This window comes from Dipodomys ordii, unplaced genomic scaffold (assembly GCF_000151885.1).
Source record: "Dipodomys ordii isolate 6190 unplaced genomic scaffold, Dord_2.0 Scaffold42, whole genome shotgun sequence".
NCBI lineage: Eukaryota > Metazoa > Chordata > Mammalia > Rodentia > Heteromyidae > Dipodomys > Dipodomys ordii.
Genome location: NW_012267258.1, coordinates 1,753,191 through 1,766,209, shown reverse-complemented (window position 1 = coordinate 1,766,209; position 13,019 = coordinate 1,753,191). Strand labels below are relative to the sequence as shown.

Here is a 13,019-nt window from a genome sequence, read left to right as displayed (position 1 = left end):
TAGCCAGCCACAGCGCCACTTCGGTTTTCTAGTGGTTTATTGGAGGTAAGAGTCTCAAGGACTTTTCTGCCCTGCACCATCCTCAGATAGCCTCCTGAGTAGCTAGGATTACAGGGGTGAGCCACCAGCACCTGGCCTTATTTATATTCTTACATATTGAGCTGAAGAGATCAGGGACAGTGCCAGGCCCAGAGTTCAACACCCACCCCACGCCACCAAACAAAAAAAAAAAGGCTGAAAAATTCTCTAGTACAAAAAAAAGCAAAGGAAGTGAGGGTGACTTAAATAGCCAGAGAATGTCCAATAAACTACCAAAAAGCCGAAAGAGGGCCTATGGATTGTGTTAGCCTTGAATGAAAAAAAAAATAGGGATCAGTGCCTAGGCTCTGAGTTCAAGCCCCAGGACCAACACACAATAAAATTATAATGATGATTGAAAGTACATGCAGATTTTTCACTAAGCTTTTGCTTCAGAATTACTAAAGTGTTAATAAGTAAAAATGGACCAATAGAAATGAAGAGATGCTCAACCTTACTAGTTTCAAAAAGTTGATTGTTGATGGTTTTTAAGAGTTCATTATACTTTCTCTCTTTTAGGAAGTGAAATCATTGTTTAAAAGTGAAAACTGCCCCAAAGTGATAAGCTGTGAATTTGCACATAATAGCAACTGGTATGTCACGTTCCAGTCTGACACAGATGCACAACAGGTGAGAAGACTTTGCTTCTGATAAAAGTCCTACTAGTAAAAGAAATCATAGTATATTTTAACTAAGAAAATAGGGCCAGCACAGTGGCTCACAGCTGGCAGAGATCCAGAAAACCATGGTTCTAGATCAGTTTAAAAAAAAAAAGGGCTGGGAAGGTGGCTCAGTGGTAGAGTGCTTGCCTTGCATGCTTGAGGCCCTGGGTTCGATTCCTCAGCACCACATAAGCAGGGAAAAAAAAAGAAAGAAAAAAAAAAGCCAGAAGTGGCTCTGTGGCTCAAGTGGTAGAGTGCTAGCCTTGAGCTGAAGAGCTGAGCCCAGGCCCAGAGTTCAGGCCCCACGACTGGACCCCCCACAAAAGAAAGAAAAAGAATAAAAGCAAGAATAGTTAGACATGGTGGGGCACACTTGTCCCCTATAATCCTAGCTATATGGAAAACATAAATAGAAGCATCACTGTCTGAGGCTGGTCCCAGGTAAAAATGTAATACCTTCTTTGAAAAATAATGCCTTTAAATGCTAGAGTCCAGTGACTGCTTAGCAACCATGAGACCCTGAGTTCAAACTCCAATGCCATTATTGAGATAAAAAGAATTGTCTGGTGCTGGTGACTCACACCTGTTTATCCTAGCTACTCAGGAGGCTGAGATCTGAGGATCGTGGTTCAAAGCCAGCCCGGGCAGGAGAGACCGTGAGACTCCTATCTCCAATAAACCACCAGAAAACCGGAAGTGGCGCTGTAGCTCAAGTGGTAGAGCGCTGGCCTTGAGCTGAGGAGCTGAGGGACAGCGCCCAGGCCCAGAGTTCAAGCCCCACGACCGACAAAAAAAAAAAAAAAAGAACTATATAAGCTGGGCTAGCTAGCCACTTAGGAGGCTGAGATCTGAGGGTGGTGGTTCAAAGCCAGCCCAGTGAAGGAACTCTTATATACAGTTAACTACAAAAAAGTCAAGAAGTGGAGCTTTGACTCAAATGGTAGCTTGCTACCCTTGAACATAAAAGCTCAGGGACAGCACCCAGGCTCTGACTGAGTTCAAGCCCCAGGATTGGCACTAAAAAAAGAAGATATATATCAAACACTGTTCTAAGAACTTGACATAGTTAAATCTCATTGCTGTGCAGTGGTGTATTACTAGTTTATGTACACAATTAGTCTTCTAATGTATTCTGTCTTTTAATGCCACTATTTCTTCTTTGAAGTGATCAGGATATTCTTCAGCATCTTCCAAGAGCTTTGACTATTCATATTTATATTTAGATATTTGGCACAGTTCTTTTATCTGGTATATTTTGTACAATGCAGTACACAAAAATACATAGTATAAAAAGTTGCCGCATCTCTTTGAGATCCACTTTAGGCTCTTTATTACTTTTTTGCCACTCAACTTTCCTGAACTAATTCTGCTACTCTAATCACCATAGTTTTATAATATCCTTTTTTCCATAAGCAGTATTTAAAAACTTTTATTTTTCTGAATTGCCTTAACTATTCTTAGGCTACTACTTTTCTTTGTGGATTTCAGAATGTTTACCAATAAAGAACCAAAAAAAACCCATATTGGAATTATGAGTTTATACTTTAAAAAATTGGTAGATTGCATTTAATGTAATTGCATTCATTTATTGTTAAATTGAGGACAGTTTGAAGTTTTACGTTACAGTTATTTTAAGTGATATGTTAGTACTAATTCTGGTCTATTGTGGCTTATATTTAGCTCCTTAATGATTTTTTTTGGGGGGGGAGGGGGTCAGTCATGGGGTATGAACTCAGGGCCTGGGTACTGTCCCTGAGCTCTTTTTGTTCAAGGCTAGAGCTCTAACATGTTGAGCCACAGACCCACCTCTGGTTTTTCTGGTTGTTAGTTGGAGATGACTCTCACAGACTTTCTTACCTGGTATACTTTGAACTGTGATCCTCAAATCTCAGCCTTTTTAGTAGCTATGATTACAGGAGTGAGCCACCTGTACACAGTTCTAAGTGAAATTTATATTGGGGTTTTACTTACTTATTTTGATCTATTGGGGGGTGCTTTTGAGTTTTTTTGTTTTGAAAAAAAAGCAGCAACCTTCCTGAAGTCCTTTAGTGGGTCTTTTGGGTTATCAACCTAAGATATTTTCTCTAAAAAATAGTTACTGGGCTGGGAAGGTGGCTCAGTGGTAGAGCGCTTGCCTTGCATGCATGAGGCTCTGGGTTCAATTCCCCAGCACCACATAAGCAAAAAAGAAAAAAAGCCAGAAGTGGCGCTGTGGCTCAAGTGGTAGAGCGTTAGCCTTGAGCTGAAGAGCTGAGGGACAGCACCCAGACCCAGAGTTCAGGCCCCATGACCGGACCCAAAAAAACAAAACAAAACAAATAAAAATAGTTACTGTTTTAATTCTTATACCTTTTTTTGCCTGGGCATTGTCCCTGAGCTTCTTTTGCTTAGGACTAGCACTCTACTACTTTAGCTATAGCGCCACTTCTGGCCTTTTCTGTTTATGTCGTACTGAGGAATTGAACCCAGGGCTTCATGCATGATAGGCAAGCAGTCTACCATGAAGCCACATTCCTAGCCCCTCTTCCATCTTTTGGGGGGGAGGGTCTGGTGTTGGTCATAGGGCTTGAACCCTGGGCCTGGGCGCTGTCCCTCAGCGTCCCTCAGCTCTTCAGCTCAAGGCTAGCACTCTGCCACTTGAGCCACAGTGCTCCTTCCTGTTCTCTGTGTTTATTGGAGATGAGTATTTCATGACTTTCCTGCCTTGGCTGGCTTTGAACTCTGATTCTCAGGTCTCAGCCTCCTGAGTAATTAGGATGATAGCATGAGCCACTGGTACCCAGGTCTTAAATCTTTCTTTTATTCTCTTTTTCTTTTTACTTTTGTTTTTGTTGTTGCCAGTGCTGTTGTTGCCAGTTTGAGCTGAAGCCTTACACAGTTTGCTTACTTAGGTGCCATTTTACCATTTGAACCTTTTTTCCAGTCCCTGTTTTACTGTTTTGACTTGTGGGTTTATTTTATTTTATTTTTGGTCGTGGGTCTTGAACTCTGGGCCTGGGTGCTGTCCCTGAGCTTTTCAGCTTAAGATGAGCCCTCTACCATTTGAGCCACAGCTCCACTTCTGGTTTTCTGGTGGTTCATTGGAGATAAGATTCTCACAGCCTTTCCTGCCTAGGCTGGCTTTGAACCATGATCCTCAAAACACAGCCTCCAGAGTAGTTAGGATTACAGGCTTGAGCCACCAGTGCCCAGCAACTTTTGTGTTTTTATCTTGTTTATTCTGACTTTTTCCAAGCACATGCTTTTTTGTTAAGGTTATCAGTTTTTTGTCCTTTCTTCTAGGTATTGTTAACAGAAACAATATAGTCAAATAAGATGAAAATGTAAATTTAGCATATTTTTAAAAACAAATTTACATTTTGTCTTAATGTTACAATGTGTTCCTTTTTTTTCTAGGCAAGGATAAAAGCCATCAACACATTTTTTGCTAAAAATGGTTACAGGTTAATGGATTCAAGTATGTATAGTCAGCCCATCCAGACTCAAGCCCAATTTCCCTCACCAGTGTTTATGCAACCTGTATATAGTCCCCACCAACAGTACTCCATCTATAGTCTTGTGCCTCAGTCTTGGTCTCCAAGTCCTGCACCTTACTTTGAAACACCACTGGTAAGTGAGATCCTTATTGAATGGTGAAATAAATTTTCATCAGGGTAAATTTGAAGAAATCATCTAGAGTAGTAGTTCATTTGTTTAGTGTTGATACAGGTTTTTTCCTGGCTTTTAAATTGTGATATGGGTTGATATGGATATCTAATTGCAGTTTTATTCTTTCTTTTTTTGTGCATGAGTGTGTTCATATACATGCTGATAACAGGACTTGGACTCCAGGCCTTGAGCTCTTACTGTGGCTGGTACTCTACCACTTAAGCCACACCTCCATTTCTGGCTTTTTCTTAGTTAATTGGAGATGAGAGTCACAATTTTGACTACCTAGGCTGGCTGCAGGTCTTAGCCTCCTGAATAGCTTTGATTATAGTTGTAAGCCACTGACACCTGGCTTTGCCCTTTTATTCTTTAAACTGTGAGTGAATTGAAAGAAGAAACTAAGTTCTGTATAAGTTTAACTTTTTTTGTCAGTCATTGGGCGTGAACTCTGGGCCTGGGCACTGCCCCTGAGCTCTTCAGCTCAAGGCAAGTGCTCTACCACTTGAGCCACAGCACCACTTCCGGTTTTCTGGTGGTTAATTGGAGATGAGTCTTATGCACTTTCATGCCTGGGCTGGGTTTGGACCGTGATTCTCAGATCTCAGCTTCCTGAGTAGCTAGGATTATAGGCATGCACCACTGTCTCCCAACTGAGTTTAAATATTTTTATTGTTGTGAAGTTTTCCCAAAAAGGAATGTTCCTTATTAAGTATTGAATTAGTGATATATTATTTATAAACTCAAGGGTATATGACATGAACATTGCAAAAGGTTTAAATTCTTTTGGACAGTGAAAGAAATTGATGTTTATGATTTATCTGACACTATATATGTATACACACATGCATAAACACTTTTTTTTTTGCCAGTCCTGGGGCTTGAACTCAGGGCCCAGGCACTGTATCTGAGCTTCTCTTGCTCAAGGCTAGTACTGTACCACTTGAGCCACGGTGCCACTTCCAGCTTTGTCTATGTATGTGGTACTGAGGAATCAAACCCCGGGCTTCATGCGTCCTAGGCAAGCACTAATGCACATTCCCAATCCTTTAGTCTATATTTTTACTTCAAGGTTTTTGTTTTTTTTTGTCAGTCATGGGGCCTGAACTCTAGACCTGGACGCTATCCCTCAGCTCTTCAGCTCAAGGCTAGCACTCTACCACTTGAGTCACAGTGCCATTTCCGGCTTTTTCTGGTTATATGGTGCTGAGGAATCGAACCCAGGGCCTCATGCGTGCAAAGGCAAGCACTCTACCACTGAGCCATCTTCCCAGCCCTACTTCAAGGTTTTTTTTTGTTGTTGTTGTTGTTCTTAGTTTTGTCGTTTATGTAGGCTTGTACTCAGGATCTGGGTGCTGTCTCTGTTTTGCTCAAGTCAGCACTGTACCTCTTTGAGCCACAACACCTGTATTTTGAGTGATTAATTGAATATGAGTTTCCTGGGGACTTTTCTGCCCTACCTGGCTTTGAACTAATGATCCTCATGATCTTAAGATCTCAGCCTCCTGAGTAGTTAGGATTACTGGTGTGAACTACTGGCATCCAGCTTAAAAAGTTATTTTTATTAGTGTATATTAACTGTACAGAATGAGAGGGTTTTTTATTTATTTGTTTTGTTGGTTTTTTTTTTTTTTTTGGTGGTCCTGGAGTTTGCTCATCCTCTTGGCCTGGGCACTGTCCCTGAGCTCCTTTTGCTGATTGCTAGTGCTCTACTATTTGAACCACAACTCCACTTTTGTTTTTTTCTGTGACTAGTTGGAGATAAGAGTCTCAGATTCAAAAGCCAGCCTGGATTGGTTCCATGATCCTCAGATCTCAGCCTTCTGAGTAGCTAGGATTACAATTCAGAGCCACTAGTACTAACCAAAATGAATGGTTTTATCATTGTTTCCATACATGTATATGCACTTTAGTCATTTTCATATCCTCTCTTACTTCCTCCCCATTTTTTCTTTACCATTAATATTGTTTAAACATTAAAATTGTATTCTAGGCTCCCTTTCCCAATGGCAGTTTTGTGAACGGCTTTAATTCACCAGGATCATATAAAACAAGTGCTGCTGCTATGAATATGGGTCGACCATTCCAAAAAAATCGGTAAGAAATCATAGCTGAAATTATTTTAAACACTTTCTAATAATTCTTGAAGAATTACTGTATTAATAGCAGTGGTTATTGGGAGACTCAGTAAAAAGGCCTTTATTTTTACAGGAAGTATGTTAATTCAGTTTAGTACTCATAAAGCTACTTTAACTTATGAGTTGATAATGTTTGTGAAAGGACTTCCCATTTTTATTTAATAAAAATGAGAATAAAGAAAAGATCTGGGCACTGGTGGCTCACATATATAATCCTATCTTCTGTGGAGGTTGAGATATTAAGATTAAGGTTTGAAGCCATCCATAGGCTGGAAAGTCTGTGAGATTTTTATCTTCAATTAACCAACTCCCCCCACCTCACTCCTTCCAAAAAAAAAAAAAAGCCTTGAAGTGTAGCTGTGGCTCAAGTGGTAGAGTACTAGCCTTGAGCACAAAAAGCTTAGAGACAATATGTTATGTAAGCTCTTCATTCAAGCCTTAGGACTGGCACCAAAAATAAAGACAATACTAGCCGGGCGCCATTGGCTCATGCCTGTAATCCTAGCTACTCAGGAGGCTGAGATCTGAGGATTTCAGTTCAAAGCCAGCCAGGGCAGGAAAGTCCGTGAAACTCTTTATCTCCAATAAACCACTAGAAAACTGGGAGTGGCGCTGTGGCTCAAGCGGTAGAGTGCTTGCCTTGAGCTGAAGAGCTGAGGGAAAGCGCTCCAGCCCAGAGTTCAAGCCCCATGACCCACCCAAAAAAAAAAAAAGATACAGTAGCAATCTCACATGATAACTAATATCTAATTGCCACTTAGTATATTGAATGAGAAGTAATTTGGGATATCTTTGAGGTTTGAAATGTTAAGTAATTTTAGTAAACAGTGTATGAATTGTATTAGTGTAAGATATGTATTATGTATATTTTGTTAATTAAGAAATAGAAATGTGGAAGTTTAAATATTCTAAGAGCATATAGCTTGTGACTGGCTTTGATTTAAACCCATGCAGTTTGATTGACTCCAAAAGTTTGCACTTAAAAGCATAATGTTCAGAATAAATTATTAGGGGGTTGAATATATGCCTCAGTGGTAGCTTTGTATGTGCAAAGGCCCTGGGTTTGATCTCTAGCACTGCCAAGGGGAACAAGTAAACTATTAGGAATCCTAGTAACTATTTTCTATCATACAGAGATCTATAAGCCTCTTACATACTATTTTCTATAAAAGTACCAGCTGATAATCTCAGAGTAAGTGTAACCCAAGACTGGTGGCTCACATCTGTAATCCTAGCTACTCAGGAGGCTGCAATCTGAGGATCATGGTTCAAAGCCAGTCTGGGCAGGAAAGTCTAAGAGTCTTATCTATAATTGGTAAAGCACTCACCTTGAGGCAGTGCCCAGGCCAGAGTACTCCCAAAAATAATAATAATTTAAAAAAAGGAATATCCAGGAGCCAGTGGCTCACATCTGTAACCCTAGCTACTCTGGAGGCTGAGATCTGAGGCTAGCGGTTCAAAGCCTGCCTGGGCAGGAAACTCCGTGAGATTCTTATCTCCAATAAACCACTAGAAAACGGGAAGTGGCACTGTGGCTCAAGCGGTAGAGTGCTCGCCTTGAGCTGAAGAGCATAGGAACAGCGCCCAAGCCCAGAGTTCAAGCCCCACGACCGACCAAAAAAAAAGGGAAATGCCTGATGGCTTAGAACTACTCAATAGTTTTCACATTGATTATTTATTGTTTGCCCCTTTTGGGAGCCTCTTAATTTTGAAATTTGGGTTTTTTTCCCCGAATGATTTCTTTTTGTGACTTTCAGTCTTTTGCCACTTCTAATTTTCTTCTTGACCCTTTGGTAAAGAGATCCCATGGAGTATATTTTTTAAAGATGAATTCTTGGAACTTAGTCCTTTATGTGAGGCTTTTCAAAACATGCTTTATTGAAGAAAGGAGCCTCACAGTATAAATAAAAAATATTCTTCTCGGGGCATTCACTTATGTACTACCTTTTAGTTGTCAGGATTTGGGGTCCTTCTTTGACTGATGAATAACCCATTCATCAAATGCTTTAACCCAAAGCATTTGAAAGTTTTTTTTTAAGTACTGGAAGAGTTCTACATAAATCAAATGATAACTCTGAAGATCTACTGCTTTTCAGAGTGTGTCAGCCTATGTTTGTATCCTGGCTACTTGGGTGGGGGAGATGGGATATATCACATTTTGAGGGTAATTCTGGCAAAAAAAAAAAAAGCAAGAGCTCAGCTCAACTAATAAGGCAGGCATAGTAGACTCAGCTACATTAAAGCCATGTGTTGGAACATCTGTCTAAGGCCATCTCCTATTGAAAACAAGTGAGACCCTGCCTGAAAAATAACTTAACACAAAAGAGCTAGGAGTGAGGGTCAAGTGGTAGATCTCCTGCCTATCAAGTATGAGGTCCTAAGTTCAAACTTTCCCAAAAGGCCTGAGGCAGAGGGATCATTCAACTTCAGGAGTTGGAAGCTAGCCTGGGAAAAATAGAGAGATTTTGTCGCCAAAAATAAAAAGGTAATAATGATGATGGTCTGATGCAGGATGCCTTATAAACACAAAATGATTTGTGCCCTTACATGACTTGATAATGTAACTGCAATTAACTCCAAGACTCATTATTACAGGGACATGAATATAATAGATACACTGTCCCCTAACTGCAACCCTGTTGTTTAGAAAAGATTAATTTCAATGAGTTTATATATCTATAAAGACAATAATGTTTGAATCTGGAAATACCTTTATTAGTGTATAGTTTTAACTTATTTACAGACAAAAGAAAGTGAAGGGTGAATAGCTGAGTGCCATGGCTCACACCTGTGAACCCAGCTACTTGGAGGCAGAGATAGGAGGATCAAGGTTGGGAACCAGTCCAGGAAAAAAGTTAAGTGCACCCCTATCTCAAAAACAAGCTATATATAGTGATTTGCTTCTGTAATCCTACCTGTTTGGGAGCTGAGTAGGAAAGCCACAATCCACAATCCAAGTTCTGCCTAGACAAAGGTGGAAACTCTAAAAGTACAAGGGACTGAGACATGGCTTAAATGTTAGTACTGATCTAACAAGTTCAAAGATCTGAGTTTAGTCCTCTGAACAGCTGGGCAGGGGGAGGGATAAAGAAAAATGAAGCTAAGTATAGTAAAAATCCTGTCAGGATTAAGATTAGAACAACTACTCCAATAAGCTGGGAAGGGTTTTACTTAAAAATAATTTTATTAGAGCTAGTCACAGTTGATAAACTACTCATGATAAGATTACTTACAATGGAAAAACAATATTTATAAATATACTTAATCTTCTGGGTGCCAGTAATCCTAGTTACTAAGGAAGTTGGGATCTGAGGATTGTAGTTCAAAGCCAGCCCAGTCAGGAGGAAAGTTCTTGAAACTCCAATTAGCTAGCAAAAAAATTGGAAATAGTGGTATGGCTCGTGTTAAAATGCCAATCTTGAACTTAAAAGCTAGGCTAGAACATGAGGTCCTAAGTTTAACCCCCAGTACCAGTATAAAGGAAAAAAAAACACAAAAAGAAAAACAAAATTTGATGTCCTGTTCTTTCACATGTGTGTGACTGATATGTTATTAATTAATTACAAAAATAATACATTAATACTTTCTTGTATTTATAGCTTTTAACCAAAATCACAAAATGGTTTTCTCCTTACTTCTGAGAGTTGTCAGCTAACAGGCCTTTATTCTGTAAAGTTAACCAGCAAAGAAAAACATTTGAAAGTCTGTTTATATTAGAGAATCTGTTTATATTAACTAGATGGCCTAGTGATGATCACTAGTTGTACTTAGAATAGGATTAACTTTCAAAAGCCCCAGCATTTATCTTCTCGTCTTACATAATTTTTCTTTCACTTCTTCCTTTATTTTTGTTTCCTTCCTTTGCTTTATAATTTCTCTCTTTATTTTCTGTTGCCTGGATTGAGATTGTAAATCCCTCTCCGTGAAGGGTAAGATTATGAGATCTGAGGGCTGTTGAAACCTTCTAAATAGATATGTAAATAGCATATTTACCTTCTGAGGCTGTTTTCAGGTATAATAAATAGCAAATGTTTAAACTGTAAGGTTATACTGATATTTTCTTTACTGTTAAATCTATTTGGAGGCCAGGTTTGGCAACACATACCTGTCTAACCCCAGCTATTCAGGAGGTAGAGTCAAGAAGATAGAGTATTTGGCACCAGTAAAGGTGTAACCCTGTCTCAAAAACAAAGAGTTTGGGTATTGCTCAAGTGGCACAAATCCTTGGTTTCAATTCCTAGATCTATACCCCTCCAACAACAACAATAAAAATTAGAAACCAATTTTTAGCCTGAAGGTTTTTCTATCTAGAGTCATCCTTTCATGTATGTGATCTTATATTTCTTTTAGTGTGAAGCCTCATTTTAGATCATCCAGTGGTTCAGAACACTCAGCAGAGGGCTCTGTGTCCTTGGGGGATGGACCATTGAACAGATCTAGTTCAAGAAACTTTCTACCTGAACGACATAACCCTACAGTCACAGGGAATCAAGAACAAACTTACTTTCCAAAGGAGACTCCCATTTTACAGATGGAACAGAATGGGGACTATGGTAGGGGCAGGTAAGGAAATAGGGGTATAAGAAAACTCTTTATTCGTCTTAAATATTTAAATATAGCTAGGGGCTAGTGGCTCACCTATAATCCTAGCTACACAAGAGGCTGAGGATCACAGTTCAAAGCCACCCTGGGCAGGAAAGTTCAGGAGACTCTTATCTTCAATTATCCACCAGAAACCAGAAGTGGTGCTGTGGCTCAAGTGGTGGAATGCTTGCCTTGAGCTGAAGAGCTGAGGGACAGCGCCCAGGCGCAGAGTTGAAGCTCCATGACCACCCTCTCCTTCCCCCATTTTTTAAAATATAGTCACTTTAAATACTTGAATATTTTTCTAATGATTTTTGTTCTTGATAATTTAATAATTATTGTTTGGTTATCCTAAATATATTGTCCACATAATGTGGGATTACAAGGTTTGGGTTGTTTCGTTTTTGGTTTGGAGCAGGTTTGGCAGTGCTGAGTATTGAACCCAGGGTCTCAGGTATATGTTAAGCAAGTGCTCTTTCATTGGCCATAGCCCCAAACCTAGAAGTTTTTGTTTTGTTTTTATAATTACTAAGAAATATAGAGTACCCATAGGGAATATAATTCTGAATCAGAAGTTTATATCATGAAATTTATTTTACCGAGGAAAGAACTGCTTAGAACAATTATGTACCCAATTGTCTGTCAGTTTTAATTTCTTTCAGTTTACTAAAAATAGGAGTGGGATTATATCTAATTCTCATTTTCTTCTAGTGTAGAGGGCATACTAGTAATAAAACAGGGCCAGCAAGAATGAAAAATAGCTATAGATACAACAAATCTTCATCTTTGGTAGAATGTATACATTTTAATTATGAACTGTTCCACCCCCTCTTTTATTGTTAAAGGAGAACACTCTTCAGAGGTCGTAGAAGACGGGAAGACGACAGGATTCCCGTAAGTATTAACCTCTTTCTTTCTTTTTTTTTTAGATACAGATCTGTGTGTGTGTGTGTGTGTGTGTGTGTGTGTTTTTCAGTGTGACATTGCCTTACATATATACCATATATATATATTTTTTTTTGGGGGGGGGCCCGGTCGTGGGGCCTGAACTCTGGGCCTGGGCACTGACCTTCAGCTCCTCAGCTCAAGGCTAGTGCTCTATCACTTGAACCACAGCACCACTTTCAGCTTTTTTCTTTTTTGCTTATGTGGTACTGAGGAGTGGAACCCAGGGCCTCAGGCATACAAAGCAAGCGCTCTACCACTGAGCCACCTTCCTAGCCCCTATATAGTTTATTTCAACCAGTGTTAACCCCTCTTTCAGTCTACTTTATCCTCCTCCTTAAGGGTTTTTGTAGTTGTTGTTTTAGCACTTTAACTCAGTACCTGACACTTTCATTGTTGGCTAGCATTCTATTGACTGAGTCTGGGCCTGGACAGTGTCCCTCAGCTCTTCAGCTTAAGGCTAGCGCTCTATCACGTGAGCCACAATACCACTTCCAGCTTTTTCTGCTTATGTGGTGCTGAGGAATTGAACCCAGGTCTTCATGCATGCAAGGCAAGCACTTTGCCACTAAGCCACCTTTCTAGCCTTTCCACTTCCTCTTTAAAACAGTTTACACTGGTTTCAATGTGAGGTGTTTTGTCTGAGTGTGCACGAACGTGTGCATGCTGTGCTTGAACATAGGGCCTAGGCACTGTCCCTGAGCTTTTATGATTCAGGCCACAGTTCCACATTCAGCTTTTTGGTGGTGAATTGGAGATAAGAGTCTGATGACCTTTCCTACTTGGCTGGCTTGGAACCTTGATCCACAAATTTCTGCCTCCTGAGTAGTGAGGATTTAGCTGTGAGCCACTGGTACTTGACTCATTGTTCTATTTTTGTACTTACATATAAAGTATTCTAACCATACTCACCCTCATTCAGTATTTTTAATCTTAAATTATATCCTTTAGTTTGTTTGTTTTCCTC

General features: G+C 39.7%; 1 protein-coding gene across 1 annotated transcript in view; it reads left to right on the top strand.

Moving 5' to 3' along the window:
- Larp4 (La ribonucleoprotein domain family, member 4) overlaps positions 1–13,019 on the top strand; it is a 59,137-nt gene that overhangs the window by 31,334 nt on the left and 14,784 nt on the right. Inside the window, exons 7-13 of the mRNA XM_013018849.1 lie at positions 598–721; positions 1,618–1,637; positions 3,597–3,617; positions 4,137–4,349; positions 6,379–6,482; positions 10,874–11,086; positions 11,953–12,001. Of these exons, the coding sequence (XP_012874303.1) occupies positions 598–721; positions 1,618–1,637; positions 3,597–3,617; positions 4,137–4,349; positions 6,379–6,482; positions 10,874–11,086; positions 11,953–12,001 (744 nt within the window). The remainder of the gene's footprint in view (positions 1–597; positions 722–1,617; positions 1,638–3,596; positions 3,618–4,136; positions 4,350–6,378; positions 6,483–10,873; positions 11,087–11,952; positions 12,002–13,019) is intronic.